This window comes from Tyto alba, unplaced genomic scaffold (assembly GCF_018691265.1).
Source record: "Tyto alba isolate M040663 unplaced genomic scaffold, T.alba_DEE_v4.0 Super-Scaffold_20000042, whole genome shotgun sequence".
Lineage (NCBI taxonomy): Eukaryota > Metazoa > Chordata > Aves > Strigiformes > Tytonidae > Tyto > Tyto alba.
In genome coordinates, this window is record NW_024881293.1 from 12927921 (window position 1) to 12946425 (window position 18505).

The 18505-nt window shown below is 39.7% G+C and overlaps 1 protein-coding gene across 2 annotated transcripts in view; it reads right to left on the reverse strand.

Moving 5' to 3' along the window:
• Positions 1-18505, reverse strand: part of KDM4B (lysine demethylase 4B) — a 92279-nt gene that overhangs the window by 63099 nt on the left and 10675 nt on the right. For both annotated transcript variants that reach the window (XM_032994692.2, XM_032994691.2), the window contains exons 2-5: positions 15509-15671; positions 13170-13345; positions 12183-12297; positions 9912-10105 (exon numbers count right to left, since the gene is read on the reverse strand). In XM_032994692.2, the coding sequence (XP_032850583.1) occupies positions 9912-10105; positions 12183-12297; positions 13170-13345; positions 15509-15649 (626 nt within the window). In that variant the 5' untranslated portion in view covers positions 15650-15671. The remainder of the gene's footprint in view (positions 1-9911; positions 10106-12182; positions 12298-13169; positions 13346-15508; positions 15672-18505) is intronic.

An 18505-nucleotide genomic window follows, 5' to 3' on the forward strand; every position in this document is an offset into this window, starting at 1 on the left:
ATCCTTATGGATTGGCTGTTGGAAGATTAGAGTCAAACCTAACTTGTGCCAATCACATACTGATCAAAGACTCTTTAACCCTTAAAGTTGCCATGAGCTAGAAATAGGATTAAAGAGGCATTAGTTTCAAGAAGTGACATTAACCAGCAATTTTTATAAATTCTGATTTTTAAAGCAGTATGAATTTTCAAGAATTGCATCTGAACTGGCAACTAAAAGATTTGCACAAAACTGAGCAATTAGCTACTTTCAGTGTTTCACTAACTGAAAACTCAATGAATGCAAAAAAGGAGATTTTTCCAGAACTCAAATGCAATTTTTAAATACTATTTTAAAACAGAGAGTTTAATATGAACAACCATCTGCTCTTGGAAAGACTGTCAGTGTACCAGTCCAGTTAGCTTCACAGCAACAAATGCCAGGCACAAAGCAGAAAATTACAAATCACGTTGGAGTGACTCTCCTTCCACACGTACAAAATAAACCCATAGTCTGCTTCTGCATGCAGTGAATGAGGGGGTATTTTACTAAGAAAAGGTGTTTGGGGAAAAACATTATGAAATCATTTATTCATTCAGTTTGGCCAAGAAGATAATTAGTATACAATTCAACAGAGATGAATGACTACAATATTCACCCCCTTGCCATTCTCCATTATTTGTTTTGAAGAACCTGTTCACATCAGATTTATTTCCCAAAACTGGCAATCAGATTATTAATTAATGGTTGCTTTTCATAGCAGATACTGTACAAATATAAAGAAAAGCGAAGGCTATGCTTCGAAGACCTTACATTCTAAAAAAAAATACCCCATTGCAACTCAAGAAATGAGAAGAAAAAAGGTAACCAGGGAAGATATCACAGATTTTCCTACCTTGCACCAACTGGCCTGTGAGAGCTGCCTCCTTTACTGGACATGGGCACACATGTATACTCCTGCTTACTGCTTTAGAGAAAAAATACGGATAATTGCCTAAAGCAAAACAAAAGGAATCTGCTCACTAGTAACAAAATATATTTTTGAATTAGGAAACTGCTTGTTCTGGAGGTGCATTGCCTCTACACACACACACACTTTTCTTTTTTGAAGAAAAAAAAACATTCCAAAGGTTTAATGCTCCTCATTCATCAAGCTGCATTGTTTCAAACTATAGCTACTGCTTTGAAGCTGGTACCTATGCTCTTGTCAGCATCAAAGCTGGAAGTGTTACAGCTAAGATTTGATAAAGATCAATGACACAGTTTGTAAAGTTTCCTTTATTTCTTCTACTCGATCGCCTTGGTCATGTTGATTGGCCAGTTAGAAAGGAAGTAGATAGAGACCCAGCATATATATTACTTAGAACATTAACTAGTTAACAGTTGCACAGCACTCAGACAATAGCAGAGTGCTATTTAAGTACTGCCATTACTATAGGCTTCTGTTATTTTAAACTACACTTGTACTGCACTTGGCATCACCCAATGTCAATTTTCTCTGCTGAGTAAAGAAAAAATCCCCACTGATTTCTGCCAACGTGTTAACAAGATGTGAATAAAGACAAAGTTCTGCAGTACCACTGTTGGTTCCTTCTGGTCTTTCCAACCCCTGCTTTCAGTGCCACGCCAAGCCAGAATTTGCAAGCTCATTCTCCCACAGGGCCCAAGTCAGATCAGGCTGAAAGAGTTATATGAAGCATGGAAGCACATCTCCCTCCCATCTTGTCTCGGTGGCAGAGTGCACTGTTCAAAAGCCTCAGTTATTAAAACCAATCTGTGATCCTGTCAGACTTCCATAGATCTTCATTTCAAATCAGGCCTGAGCTTTGAGCAGACACTTTCAAAACGCAAGAATGAGTTGCAGCAAGAGCTTTCTTGGATCAAAGACATGCTTCTCTCAATCCAGACTGGGACTACTGAGCTGTGATGAATTATTAGTGCTGGCGGAAACAGCAGTACATGCATTAAACACTGTGTCAGTGGAGTAGGAGCCCACTTGAAGACAGTGGGGTAAAAAGGAGGATGTGGTCACAGATCAGCATTACCACCCTCCAAGATCATTATGGACAGGTACATGGACAAACCATAAGATGGGGAGACCTCCACTTCGCGAGGTTAACATCTCACAGACAAACCCCAACCTTTAAGTGTTTGCAATTTCAACAAACTAACTAAACAGGCCCAGTAAAGGTGGACATAAAATCCACAGACTGAAAACTGAAATGGCAGCAAAGTATGTACTAATAGCATGTCTTCTGCAGTGAATTTAGGTAAGAATAAGAAACAGAAGGAGCAGAGGACTTTGGAGGGGGGAGTAGATATACAGCACAGAGCTGAGCAAAAGGAGGGAGACCAAATGGGTCCGAGCAGCCACTGGCGGGCTGAGGTCATTTCATCCATTCTGACAGAGCAACAGTTCCTCCTCAGACGAGTTCCATAGTTGATCACATCAGTCCAAGAGTCTGGCTTGACCTTCCTGGCATTTTCTCTCAAAGTTAGATAAGGGTGAAAGAAGAAATTGCAATACGCAAATCCTACCTCCCCAGAATACCGTGCCTCCTCTGCATCAGAAAAATTATCTTTTAATAATCTGTCTACAACAGCATAATAAAACACAACAAAAATCTAAGCCTATTAAAAAGAAAAATCTCCACTATTCCAATTGCAGGCACCTGATTGGGAAAATAATCCACATAACACAAGTTAGAGCTCATAACTCTTCATATAGTTTAGCTTGATGACTTAACCACATTAAAACCACTCCAGTCGCCCAAGATTTAGTCTCTGTACAATATGTCGATCCCTCGGATTTTTAAAGCAGACTATCAGCTAGCATCATTCCCTTTCTAATCAGATTTACATCATCCTTCACCCACAGCACCACCTCCAGGACGAACAGTACTGCTCAGACCTGAGGGCTGCCTGGAGGAAGGCTCATTTGAATATTAGTATTATAGTGTGGTTTGTATTGATTAACTAATGACTGTGGTATATGAAGCTTGAAAGGCTGTATTAATAACTCACTGCTGCACTGCTCTCATTTATCAGTGAATTACAGGGGGATGCAACTCTGCATCTCAATATACCATTCCTTTCACGAATCTCAGAGCAAATCAACATGCACATGGATTCTCAATGCAGAAAGCCGGTTCCAAAGTGGTTTTCACCTAACAGATTTGGAAGAGGTAGGAGAGTGAAAATCTCTTCTGGCTAGCCATACTTTATCTCACTTTCCTTTTATTTCTTTTAATGAATATCACTGTTCCTTCCTCTATCCCTTTTATCAACAGAAAAGGGTCTTGGTTTGCCAAATCTGCCTGAGAGTAAATGGTGGTGCAGTTAACCTATACATCAACCATCACCATAAATTCTACTCTTTCTCCATCCAAAACTGCAGAGCTGTAAAACTGATTACACAGGATAGCAGAATCAGGAAGGAAATTTGTGAGCTGCAAGGAGCCCATGACAGTCAAATGGCCTTCCCCCGCCCCTCTTTTTTCCCCCACTCCACTCCAAAAGCCTATAAATCTCTACTGCCAGGTGTGGAACACACAAACAGCAAACGTGCACACATACTGAAGAGCAAGGCAACCTTACACACTTCACATGGAAGGCTGATGCAGACCTTGGGGATCAAGAGAGGAAAGACTGCAGAATCTTCTGAATTTCCTAATGCCAAGAAATAGGAAAAGTAAAACTCAGAAAAAAAAAAAATTCTCTGTATGAAGCAAAATGAAAAGTCGTAGTGTAACAAATTCAGAGTCCTCAGTTCCCTTAAGGGCAAAACACATATGTGATTCCAGCTAATCTAGCTTTAAGAAACTCACAAGATCTCCAGGGTGCAAGGGCTACTGAGATCCCAATAATCAAGACTTATAATCACATCTGATCAATTCAGCAATTCAACCACCTCACACAAGGGCCCCCTAAGGGAATGTAATGGTTAGAAGGCAATAAATGATGCAAGGGACAAGTGCCCTTCCCCCCTGCTGCCATACAATTCAGTATCAAAACATTAAACCCAGCTGCTTTAAATGAGATTACATCAAGCTCGCAACAAACTGCAACATATGTGAGAGTGTGTTAAAGCAGAGGGATGGTGCAGAATAACACGCGGGGGAAAAGGGGATAAGGACCCAGCATCCTGCACTGAAAAAGAAGAAGGAGAGAAGCTGGAAGAGTTAAGCTCCATGACTGCATTAGGTCATTTTCTTTCTCCAAGAGTGTTTTCCAGGGATTATTAAATTTTCTACCCTGGGGGGAGAATAGGACGAGAGTTCTGACTAAGACAGCTGCAATGCTCCCTAAGAAAACAATGAAAAATAACATCAGCAGTGAGATCCTCAGCACTTGCATATCTGCAGCTGCTTTAGTATATGCTTTTAGCCAAGAATAGAGAGGGCTCCTTTTACAATCCTCTCCCAGGGGAACAATCATGTCTTGCTTTAAAGCTCCCCATCATAACACTGCTGGAAAATGTGAGGTTTCCCTATTGATAGTGGCATCAGTAACAGATATTACAGATTTATTAAATTGTAGATGTTACAAGCAAGTCCTCCCATGGACTTGTTTTCCTTGATTCCAACAGACAGACTTACCCTACACAGGGAACCTTGCTAGACACCTGGAGGAAAGAAGGCAGAAATCCTAAAATACTTTAACCAACAAAGTCTTCAGGTAACATTATATATTTTCAAGTAAGCAGTCTTAATACTTTCACAAGACAGAATTCCAAGTGTTTTGGTTTTTTTTTTTTTTTTAATGTAATTCTATCTGTGACCACTGCTTTCAACTAACCATTCTATTTTAAAATTAATTTGGTAATTTGTCCTTAATTCCACATAAACTGCTGCTCTGGCATAAAGTGTACTTTGTGATATCAAAGTCAAACAGATTAGGCATGATCCACTTTCAGCAAGGGAATGTTTTGGAGAGGAGACCATATAACTTAAAAGCTAAAGCTAGCTCCGTATTTTAATTAAAGGGGATTAAGCATCCATCACGATAAGAAAATTGGGTCATTTTATAAAATCAATTACTGCCCTCAGTGTCACTCTGATTTAACACCTAGGGTTTCCAAGAGAAAATACAGTGTAACATCTCTTTAGTACTTACAGAAGGTATATTAAATATTGTTACTACAGAGCAAGATCAGTCACAAAATATCTGAGAAAAATAACATTATCCAATCGGGTGTTACAGTGTTGACAAAACAAGATAGAGACGTTACACCTCCAAAGTGTATCCATCAAATTCACATTACCAAGATTTAAAGTCTCCTTCGGCACTTCCCTACTATAGGAAGCCCTCAAGATAGGTACTGCACATTTTTATAGACACAAAACGAAGTGATGGTGGAGTTTAAAAATACGCTTTTGAAATTGCAAAGGCTGAAATGCATACGTTCCTCAATAAAATGCCATAATAACCATGAAGTATGAGCCTTGGCATTCAGTTTTGTTGCTTCTGCATTATAAAAATCAGTCTTCTGTTAGCATCGTTTGACAATATGCTCTATTTTAGATCTCAGCATATGAATGTATAAGGTAATTATACATAATATGTATAATTGATACAGTAAAAACTCTTACCAGAAGAGGTTTAATATAGGACTGAAAAATGAAATACATTCAAACTTTTGAAAAAACCTGAAGACAGACTATGAAAAGGTTGTAATTAAACTACTAACAGGAAAGGGACATTTTATTGTAATTTGAGAAACAAGCAAGCAAGAGACTCAATCCAGCAGCTCCCTGCCTGAGAAGCTTAACATGAAGCTACACAACAGCTCCGAATTCCTGGGAGGTTTGGTGGAAAGTGCCCACACCTTCCATGCTACCTCTCCAGCCTGTTGGACTGATTTTCCGGTTAAAAACAACAGCAGTGTGACTACATTGCAGATCAGATGCATACGCCTGAGCAATGGCGCATCCGAAAAGATGATGATCTTCTATATGAGGCAAGTATAATCCAAAAGGGGCAGTACGGGTACCTGCAGCAGCAGGGATCATTATGGCTAAAGACATCTAAGAGTGCTCATTCTTCCTGGTACAAGACAGAATTTAAGAAATAATTGCATTGCAATCTACAGGCACAGATACATCATTTAATGAGACTGGAAGCAGGAAAAAAGCTGTCTTCCATTACCCTCTTTCCTCTCCCTCACCACTGGATGACCCTTTACTGCTCAAGTACTTCACTTAGCGCTGAACAATTTTTAAACCATCCCCGGTGACACAACTCTGTGTAGACAACTCATATTGCTGCAGCCTGTTCTACTCTGCTTATGGAAAGAAACAGTACAATAAAGTGTTGGCAGCAGGACTCCTCCGCAGTGACAGAGACACACATTAATCAAGGAGTTCTATGACCAAGCAGATGCTCATTAGGTTGCAAAAAAGAAGCCATCTTCAGTTGTTGAGCCACAGACACTTGTTTTAACTGTAATGGCAACAGTCCCTGTTTCAGTAACTATCCTCCCTGACCCATGAGACACATTCCTTTCTCAGCTTATCTGTGTCCACCGAGGTGGCTTCTTATGGTCTGAACATATGATCCAGACCTCCCTGAGAAGGTACTCCACCTCTTCAGCGGCAAAGAAAAATAGAGATTTCTTGCAGAAGCCCCTTGAATGAGCTCTGGGAGACAACCTCAATCAGCTCAATTCCCTTCTCACCTTGCTTTCACAAGGAAACAGAGCTGGTGGCTTCTCACCACTCCTACACGCTACCTTACAAAGCAGGGCTTTGGTTGCACAGTCTGGACTAAAGTAGCCTAAGATAATTTGAGAGACATGAAGAAAGAGTTATGTTTTTTAACAGACAATTTTGAAGCAGAATGCTACCAATATACAGAGTCCTTGGTTTCACTATATAAATATCTCTGACAGCCAAACAATAACTCTGCCTCTTATTTTAGAGCTCAACCCCAAACTGGTAGACTTCGTAACTCTCCACACTCCTGCTGTTCCCCGAGGTGCTTCTAAGATGATCACTGTCAGAGTCAAAGAGTCTATAAAAAGGATGAAGGAAGCTGGGAAATTTCCACAGAGGTGGTGCCAGAAAAACAGAACTAACATTTTAGCCATCTTTGAGTAAAGCCAGGCTGCACCACTGGAATTTCAGCACTGAAGTCCAAGAGCTCCCCCAGCTGAGCTCTGAGATGACTGCAATTGCAACCAGAAGATGGGTGACTGCTCAGGTACCTGGAAAGTTCCAGGTCTGCTCAAAGGGGTATTCAGATTCACTCCCCCGAAGCCAATGCTTGCTCACAGAGGAGCTTGAGAACTCATTAACAGAAGCTGTCATAGTGAAGAACAAGGAAGAAATGACTTGGGCAAGTGGCATACTCCTGCCTTATGCTTAAGGGAACATCAGGGAGGCCTGCCAAACCAGCAGTGGCATCCTGTCACAATACATCTAGTTTTGTGTTACACACTGTCATCTGTATAAGAAAACTCAGCTGAATGGGAAAACGTTTTGCCCAAAACACGGTCTGTCCTCAACACTCTCATTTTCCCCCAATCGTGTATGTTTTATAGAATTAGTTACTATAAAAGAACTATACAAACACAGAATGGCTGGGTAAAAATCCTCCCCTCCTTTGTAAGTGGGGTAAAAGTACCTTTTTTAAAAAACAAACAAACAAAACCCCCCCAAACAAACAAACCAATCCACTAAAACAAAACAACCAAAAAACAACCAGGTTTAGAGCATGTTCGAGCTTTGATCTGAGCACCTTTACAAGAAGATTTTATGACTTCTCTATTCCAACTATAGGCAGTAGTGACTGAACTCTTCAACAACTGAAACCCCCCCCCAGCATCCTCCAAAGTCATCATAAGATTAGACAGAAATAAAAGCTACCAAGAACTTCCAAGATCCAGTATTTGCCATGTACAGTTTTCCATCTACAACTTCCACTTCCTTCTGATTCTTAACTTCTTCACACAAACACACTACACAAATGTGTTTCAAGTTTTACTGTTTGGAGGTTTGTTTTGTTTGTTTCTCTACTACGCAATCTGTATTTCCCACAGAAACAACAGCAAACATAAGGATATAAGGAAAAAACACTGTTTAGTAAAGATGAGGCAACAGTTTCATACAATGAATCCTTACAATACACACAGTATATGGGTATCCACATATTGTACCTACAAGACTAAAAACAACCCCAATTTAACACCCTCTCCCCCCCTCAAAACCCCACCAAACCCAACAGAAAAAAAACAAACCCCAAAACCAAACATCAGCATAAAGTACCTAAGATGCATGCAAGAAGATCAACAGTTTAGGCTATGCTACTAATACTTTGTGTATACTTCATTTCACATCTATTCTCTACCTTTTGCTCATAATGTGAGTTTGTAGAACAGCCGTTATTCTCATGCTGTAACCAGCTTCTCTTTTCAAGGTAATCTGTTCTTATTTCCACCTTTTGAAAGCGATAACCCTCTGTTCTGGGCTCAGAACAAAAAGCAAGAAGCCAGATGAGGCAGAACTGATTATCACACAGGCATGAAAGGAGAAGTGAGACACAGCCGTAACTGCATGACCCTAACTCAAACCTCAGGTCATTTGCTCCTACAACTAAGAGCAGCCAACTCATGTGCTGATGTGCTGAACCACCACACAGAAAATGTCACTGGCTGTACGGGTAAAGGAGAGGAAGAGCTTCTCGTGTGCTAGTGGCACCATCTACTGGAGATGGGGACCGAATAAAAATGGGTTTGATGAACTGCTTCTGAAGAACAAAACTGACAGTATCTAAAATGAGAGCATGTCACATTCCATTCCTAATCCAGAGATATGTTTCTTGAGATCAAGCTTGTTTAACAGAGGTATCATAAGAGATTCTGCAAAATCCTTCTGCATCTGCCTGAAAGACAGAGACCAAGAATCAGGTATGCTGGGGAAACAGATTTTCTGACATGTTGGAAAGATGTTTAAAATTCACATTAAGACTCCAGCTGAATGTTACAGATTCAGCCCGTCCTTCCACTCCTTTTCAAGACTGTAAAAGAACACTCTACCCATTCATTACAGCCTCTTTGCTGTTGGTAGCTTTTATATGCCCACAGGCACTAGCAGCTTGGAGATACTTGGTGTCACCAGGGACTCGTATTGCAGAGAGATGGGAGGATCTTGTCTGCCATTGCCAGGGCACAACGACAGGAGCTTCACAGTGACATTTAAGCTCTAATTTGCACGCAAATGTCAATATTTATTAGTCACATCAAGATCTTCAGCAAAGCTCTTCTGGGTTGCTAAGTTTCTGTGGTTATACTTTTAAATAGAAGGCTTGAGAAAGAATAATACCGGCTCTTAGTAACTTAGCAACTTACTCCAGATTTCCCAGCTCCTTAATTTCATCCATATCTATTGGTTATTTTTGTGGAAAGTTATTTCCAACCAGTCTATGCATCAACAGTGTTGAAAAATGTTTACCATTATTCTAAGATTTGACCATGAAAAAGTAATCCTTTGACCTACCTTGTCCCTGGAGTTGTAAGCATATTCAAATATGTAAATAATAAAAATTTTAAAGTAACAGATGTTTCCTGCCTACAGCACAATGCAAGAACAACAGTCTCTGACTATTAAAGTACACCTGAAGCATCCACATATTCCCATCACCATTTATTTGCTCTCTCACATTAGTTTCCAAAAAGCCTCAAGTGCTGAAATCTGGTTTTGCTTGGAATGTCAACAAGTCTCACTAATCCTGCTACTTTTCTAGAAAGTCAAGAATTAGGCTTCCAAACAAGTCAGCCTGAAAGTAAGTAAAATTGCTTTCAAATGCAGCGTAGGAGAGGGGAAAAAAAAATGGGAAGTGAGAGATTAGGTAGACCTGAAGAAAAGGATATTGCAGCAGTCTCTAAGTGAGGGCAAAGGTACACAGCCACTATCTATTAGTTCTCTATCACTTACCAGGATTTTGGCTCCCCAAAATGTAAGTAGTTGATACTGTAGAGATCCATGTCCTCTGTATGCCAAGCAAATGTTGTCTTCCACATCCCAAAGTAGAGGTAGGGAGTGTTTACACCTTCTATGATAATGCCACACTCGTGTTCCACCATGTCTAAGAGAGTGTTCAGATTGCCAATATTCCATTCTTCCACATCCTGTAATTCAAAAGAAATGTTTTGTACTGAAACAGATCAGGACTTGTTATAGCAGAATAATAGCCCACAGCTTCTTTTCAATGCCTTAAAATGTGGATATCCTAGTGTTATCTGCATTAATTTAATTCCACCTGCTTCCAGAAAGCTTACTTTAATGTTCATCAATAACCATGAAAAGGATGCACTACCACTGCTTTGTGGCAAAGGGATTGATTACTAGCTTCTCACTAAATGTGTTCTCTGAAGAGGCACTTGTACTACATGATACCCTACCATTAAGTAACTGTTCTACTAATAAACACAAGATAAACTAAGGGTAAAATACACTTCTCTCAGTGACATATTCCATCCAGATGTTCTTTACCTGATGAACATGTATCAGCTGATGAGAAACACTAGACTTCAATGTGGCCAAAGTGGCAGAGGTCTCTACATCAGCTCAGTGCCTCAGACAAAGAATAGGGAAGACAGTTCTGTTGTTATCAATATTCAAACAGAAAGAGCACTAAGTTGTTCTAAATCTGACAGTTGGTTTCCTCTACCTCAATATGAAATAGAGAAGTCACATAAACTGGTACAACTCTTTAACCTTGTGATTATCTGAGGAGTAATACAATCTCTAAAAAGAAACCAACAGTCTCCTTCATCCCTTTTCCCCAGTGTACTTCATATAACATGCAAGTAACTGATAGGTACGTGAGCACCATGCTGCTTCATGCTGCTTGCTGAAGTAACTGCAAGACAGTGAAACTCAAGCTGCTCAATCCTGAAACTTTCTAAATCAATCTGAAAAAAACACCAGGGGCAGAGGAGGAAGGGCTGAAGAAAGGAAGCAGCTGAAAAGTGACATGATGCAGAAGGACAATGTTTTTCATGTCTCTCACACCTCAATGTTTACAGCAATGTCAGTAACTGGACAATAGGAAATGTTCTTTAGGTGTGACTGGTAATTCAATTACTTAATCTCTGCTTATAAGAACTTGAAGGAAACACACTGCATATTCAGTACACTGAAGAAGCTACTTCTCCTAAAGCTTGCATTTGTGTCTAGTTATGTCACCTTCCCTGATGGACAAGAATGGACAAGAATGTGATACTCTTACCAAAGCACCAAATGCTATGGATAACTTTGATGTCCATGGCTGTGAAGGCCTCAGATATCTAAGTTTATTCCAATTAATTCCATATTAAACCACTTTTACATATTAAAGCCACTTTTACATTAGTACGCAGTTTATAGTGCAGACAAGCAGACAACGTTCCAAAAAAAGGCCATTTCCCACTCAACAGAAAACTACAAAGAAAGGGCACTGCTTTAAATTAGCTGTCTAAACAGAGTAAAAAGATAAGCAGCCTTTATCATTTAGAAAAGAAGAAACCACAACAGAATTGCTTTAACCATAGGATGCAATTTCACCAAGGAAAAGCATCAGCAATTTGAACTGTAAAATAATTTAGCACACAGGCGCATTGTATCCTAATATAGTTGCCTACAATATAAAAATCCAAGTGCAAATATTTCAGTTGTGTTAAGAATCAAAAAGTATTTTTTATGAAGCATCCAATTCCTTGAAATGCTGCTTTTTCTGACTCTCTAAAGTGTTTCAGCAGAAATATTTTTTTATTCCTTTTATTAAAAAAAAAAAAAAAAAAAAAAAGAGCAAACAAAAAACCCCAAACCCTAGCATGTTAGAGACCAGGATCAGTAGCTTACTTTTAATTTACCTGCATACCATCACATATATCTGGGCACATTGCTGTGATACCATCCCAATTTTGTTTAACCATCTTTTCTGCGAGCTCTCGACAATGTTTGGCCACACACTTAGTAAGAACTTGTTTAAATCAATTTTTTCCTCATTTTTTTCTAGTAAAACTAAGCTTTTCACAGCTTCCATTGACTCTATTATTCTGAATCTCTGGGGAAGGTGTGAAGTTTAGTCATGCTTTCATAATGAGGAAAAAATAAAATACCTTATTTGCTTTTTTTAAGGTTGCTAAATCAAATAAATTCTGAATTACTGTTCCTCAATGAGAAAAGAGCTATAAGGAAGTCAGTGAGGAGCATTTCACTTACTGCATCATATAGTGAGCCACTGATATCAGCCCCATAAATTGGTGAGACAAATGTGAGATTCTTCCAGTACTTGCGCTCCAAGTCTTCAAAATCTTGATGGCGTGGAGTACAATACCTGATAAGAAATGGAAATGATAAGGATGTAGTAAGTCCTAAGGAACACTCATCACAGACAGGTAAATGACTGAAAAGAAGCATGCATTTCAAAGTAGGCACGCTCAGGAGATTACTGAAGGAGCATTTTATTTTTAATTCTACTCAGATACATATAATTTACTGCCTTTTAAATCTTTCTACAAAACCTTTTAGTGTGTACTGACAAACGGGATGTGCGCTTATGTCAGGCACCAGATCCCCATCCTAAGGATACATGAAACAGAATTATTGCACAGGGAGCTGAAGGCAGGTAAAGCACTCATGTATATGTTGTACTAGCAATATTTCAGAGTTGATTGCACGATGTCCGTAATGCTCAAGTTAAAACCCAAGGTACTGCAGAGCTCTGGGAAAGTGACTCTGAAAAAAGGATGCAACTGCAGCTTCTACCAGCTGGCTTGTCCCAGCTAACTGAAGTGCTCCACAACATTCCCAGTCACTTTGGAAGACATGTATGTTATTACTACTAGGTCGGGGACTCCAAGGTACTTGTATTTCTACCTCAGCAAAGGAACATGTTTTCCAGAACAACCATTAATACACTGCAAGTTCTTCTTTGACTCACAAGCCATTCTTTGCAGGCAGATTCTTAACCAAGTACTGACTTTGAAGAATCTTTCTATACCAACTCCCAGAAAAAGATCTAAGATATACCAAAAGCCAAGTTACAAACTTGTTTGGGATTCTGGATATAAGTCTTCAAGAAAAAGCTTCCTCAAAAATGCTTCATATTTAACAAGGCTGCATCTTTTCAACTTGTTTTTACAAAGAAAAGCTTTCTGCACAAGTCCCCCATTCACAGTGTAAGCGGATCACTTAACACCAACATACTTCTCGCTATTAGCCAGACGCCGGTATTCTCCAACAGTCATAGGTTTCTTCTGAATATTATACTGGGTGAATAACCCTGACTGTCCAGTAACCACCTGCTGAATAGGAGCTGGGATAACCATGTCATCTATGTCATCATAGGTTTTTCGAGGCTTCCATTCCTTGGGAGGAATCACCTGGAATTGGGAAAAACAAAACAAAACAAACAAACAAAAAAAAACGAAAACAAAACAAAAAAAAAAAAAAAAAAAAGAAAAACACTTCATGTTCACAACAGGCAAAACAACTTCTACTGAAGAAAAAACTGCTGAAGTGGAAGGTATTTCATCCTGCTGCTGCAGATTATCAGATAACAGCAGCATCTCAAATAACCAGCACATATGACAAGACACCTGCTCTGCATCTGCTCAAGCGCAGGACTAGCTGACATGGTCAGAGCTGCTCGCCTGCCTGCTAGCAGTCCCACCAGAACAGGGGCTCAGAAGATGACCAGTGACGATAAAAAGATATAGTTATACCAAGTAAATACGCTGCATGCCAGAGGGACTGTACAGGTACTCCCTCCAGAATGGCATTCCTCTCTCACTTACCGTTCCACAAAGCTGCATGAAGACTCCAGCAGCTTTATCAGTATGTTACATCTCTACAAGCCCATAACCTTTTATAAGAGTCTACACAACTATTTCATCTAGAAGATCACTTACATCAAGGTTTTCTTGAGGGGGTGGGGATTTTTTTTTTTGGTTGGTTTGTTTTTTAACTAGGAAGGCTCAAAATCCTGTTGCATTATTGCTGTTGATGTTTCTGTAAGTGTCACATTGGGGACCAACTCCTTAAATGAAAAGTGGTAAAGGGTAGAAAAGAACAAAAGAAAACCATAGGGAACACATCCAGAACTCTTTTCTCACTCTTGGAATCTGCGCCAAAAAACTGCTGCAAAGCAGTGCTGAATCTGGAAGAAAAAGCTGTAATTTCGAACAGAAGAGCTGCCAACAATTCCAGGCTCAAGATCAGAGAACAATCAGTAGGACATTCAGCGGGCATGTGGAATAAAAAAAATAAAATATCTGCAATCTAATTTGGAGTAAGGATTAAGCAAAAAAAGTTACGGGAACTGGAGGACAAGTTTACTGATTTTTGTGGGCATGGTTCACCCAGGATACAATGAGCTCTACTTGCATTACAGGGCTCTGAACTGCAGTTATAAGAGAGACACAAAAATTAACATGAAATGCTCAGATTTAGTCCTGCAAGTAGAGTAATTTCTTCACATCATCTGGAATTCACCAACAACCTCTATTAAAATAATCTACCCCAGCAAACTCATGGAATGTAATTGCTAGTACACTTGAGTGGACAAGAAAACATTTCACAGAGAGCTTTTTATCAATACCCAGCTCTATTTAGAACTGTAATAAAAACAGTAATTGACCTATGTTTTAGAAGAAATAAGAATTATTTCATGCCTAACAGCTTTATTTCTCTGCTGTGCTTTATTAAGTTCTGCTAAATACCATACGTAACAACCACCTTGTCAGAACAAATGACTTCCCTCAGCCTGTGGCGCAACATGACACAGCCACAGAAAAACTCTTTCTAATCAGTTAGACCTGATTTTTTCCAAACAGTTGTATGTGAAGTACTGGAGTTTAGAAGATTCACATGAGTTCCCATAACTTTCATCCATTTTAGGGTAAAGATGTGGATGGGAAGGAAGCACAAAGATGTTTTAGAGCCGGATGGAGAACTGCTTCCTAAAGGTCAAGAGGGCTTTCAAGTATTTTGGGAATCACACATATATACAGGACACATTTACAGGTCTAGATTCAAGTCAGCATAAGGTGGTAGCCCAGAACATAAAAAAAGGCAAGAGTGAAAAGTCTGCCCCCATTCATATAGATACGATTCATGCCCTCCCCCCCAACAAAGCCTAAGCAGAGGTCAAATGCTTCATCCTCTACCCTACACTCTGGGGGAGCTGAAGACCATGGCTACCACCACCTGTATCCTCAGCAACAGAATCTGGACACAGAAATGTCCTTGACCCATCCCTGCAAGGGCTGGGAATGTCCTTGTTCTCCAGTTAGGGATCAGGAAAAGATATCCTGCAAATAAATATTTCTTTCACTCTTATAAAAGGCCTGTAATTTCTCCGATTTTCCTCTCTCGGTAAACCAAAACAGAGATTGCAAGTACAATTTTCAAAAACATACTCTGCTTGACTTCATGAAAGCAAACTGCTTCCAAGTGATATAACTTCAGCGACACCTTACATAAAGCAGAGCTTTGGGAAGGCAGCTTTTGGGAAGCTTTCAACTACCTAAGCGAGGGCAACTCACCTTGGCAAGCCCAGCTCGGTGAGCTCCTTGCGATTCAATGTAAGCAATGTATTTCCCAAAGTCCCGAAACTCCTCAAGGGTGGGACGAAAGGTCATGATCTTACAGCCAGGGTTCTGTGGACTTGGGTTTTCCGACCCCATATTTTTAGTACGGCGGCAGTGCCTAAAGAGAGGAAACAAAAAGGGAGAAAGAAAGAAAGAAGAGAGGCAGAAAAAAAAATACTGGTTAAAAACCTTTGTTTTGTTTGTACTTGCTTTAATGAATTGCACACAAAGGCATGGATATATTTTTCATTTCTCTCCCCTACTCCCCCATAAAGTATTTGTAAGTACTGTCCTCTAACATGGATACGAAGAGCTTCTGACCAAAAATCCACTTAGTCTACTTGGTAGTAGGGCCCTAAAAAGGGTCAAGTATCAGGGAACTCCTGATACCAGTATCATCTGAGAGATCGGATAGGGCCTAAATATAGATCACAGACTTAACATCATCCCCTCCATTCATCACACAAAGTTGTGCCTCATCAGCATGGCGGTCACGAACAACAAACTTCTCACCACCTTCAGCATCTATTCAGTGCGTGTGTGGAACTGGCTGCCCCTCAAAGTTTTCCACCAGAATGCTTCATCCTTTTCTATATTTGGTTAAAAAAACATCAGCTTTGTCCAATGTATTAGCTACTATTTCTTGTTTTTTCACGTGTTAGGCTACACTAAAAATCATAAAATTAGTTTTTAAAAATGTAGCTTCATTACATTTTGATTGTATTTGCAACCTACATAGACAAAATAAAGTATGAGACAAGTCTTAAAAGAAATGCAGATGCACAATTTCAAAATAGCTTTCAATGTGAAAAGCAAACTTGCTCAATTTACTTCAAAAATTGCAGGGAGTGAAAAAAAATTCAGGATGAAGTCACAGTTTTGAAGATGAACCTTTGTAAAGTTATGCTGGAAACTAATAAGGCAAACAAAGAGTTTTAATTGCATTTCAGTTGCAAACATAACTATGAAAATATACTCCATGTCAGAAAAACAGCTACAGCACATACAATATTCTCAAGCTATCACAAGAGGGCAGTACGGGGCTTTTGATGAAGTCAAATGTGACTTCTAAATCACAAGCAAGCTATGTTTGAATTTAAATTGATTTCAAACTAGTCAGAAAGTATTCCAGATAAGTATTCTTTGTGTTAGGAAAAACAGAGACATATTGCTATATCAGTGTTTTAATCAGTGAGCATGGCACAAAACTCACACTTCCTTGAAGAGGCAGCAGATACTCTCACCTGCCTCCTACAATTAACAACAGCATCACACACTAATTTGGACAGATTCAACATCCAGCTCACCCAGGGTACCAAGGTTTTCTTTACAATTTTACCCGGGTAAAACATTTTTTCATTTCAAAAGCAAATTATCAGTTTTGACTTGAAATTTTAGAAAATACAAAATTTTAGAAATTTTCAGAGTAAATTCTCTGTAAAATTTGTTTCAAAACAATGGTCTTTGACCTATGGTTCAAAACAAGTCTTAGCCCTTCCCCAACACAATCTTTAAAGGAATTTCACACATAAAATCGCAGCCTCTCACATGCTCATCCTATCCTCTAGCATCTGCCTGGTTCCTCCTGAACCGTGGGGTTACTGCACCCCTAAACTACAGCCAATGTCAGGAGAGCTCTTCCAAGCCAGGAGCAGGAGCTGTAAGGCACAATCCATAATAAAATCAAACTATAAACCCCAATATCGCATGATAACCCAGAGGAAAACCAGCTGAGGAAAAATACACCATTTTACTCCCTTCACCCTGACAGATACTTCTAACAACCACATTTTCAACAGAAATTGTTGCAGTCTTAAAACAAAAAGGCTCTTTAACCAATCCCTCCCATCCTCAGGGTGGCCCTAACCAAAGAGATTTCCAACCTTGACATACAGAAAAAAAAAAAAATGCTATGTTTCAGGGTCAACACTTTAAGATAAGAAGCATACTCAATCCATACCCACAAGAACAATTTACTACACAAATATTTTGCAGAAATACAAGAAGAGGAAATGGCATCGACCATCCCCAAGATGAACCACAGGCGTTGATAAGCTCTGGGCATCCATCTGATGGAGGTTTCCACCTCCTACTGAAGAAAAACATTGTTCACCAGGAAAATACAGCTGATCCTGGTGAAGAGTTGGAAGAAAAAGGAACATGACTAATGGAGAAGTGGACGCAGATAGAAACTATCCCCAAACTTATATTCCAACTCAATCTTACTGAGAATACTTCTGCTATTTTTAAACCAGGTCTAGAAATGCCACGAAAGTTCACCCAGGCGGGAAGCACCAGGTCAGGCTCTGCAGCAGCGCTGCGCACCGGCTGATCGAGAGTATCTGGCTCGGGGAAAGGAACTTGAATTCCATCCTGAGGAGGATCCTTGCCAGCACCATCTGCTCTAGGGATGCCTTCCCAGTGTTTGCAGCTTTACCCATAACCAGGGGAAAAAAAAAACAGTCAAAGCCAGGTTCTATTACATCTTTTCCTCAAGATCATCTCCAGCAATTCCGATTTTTATTCAATGAGCTGGGAGTAAATAGTCAAAATACATGCTCTAACATGGCGAGGGGGATCAAAAACTACTTAATGCAAAGCTTAATTAATTAATTAAAGGGTCTACCTGCCTCAGTACAAGCAATGTCACTCAGCACTCTGGAACTCTGTAGTGCAGAGACAGCAAAGCACAACAGATTTTTCAGTGTTCAATGGCATGTTTATTCTAAGAAACATCTCAACACCTACCCCAGGATAATGTTTGCTGCAATGTATGTTCACCTAACTAAACTAATTAAGCTATTACAAAAAAAATAGCCATGAAGCACACAGGAAGGGAGAGTCACCTCAACTACTTCAGTTAGACAAGTTTCCAAAGCCCCTGCCTGTAGGTGCTTCCCCCCACCAGCCCCAAGGAGCTCGAAACACCCAAGCCACAGAGAAAACTTTGGG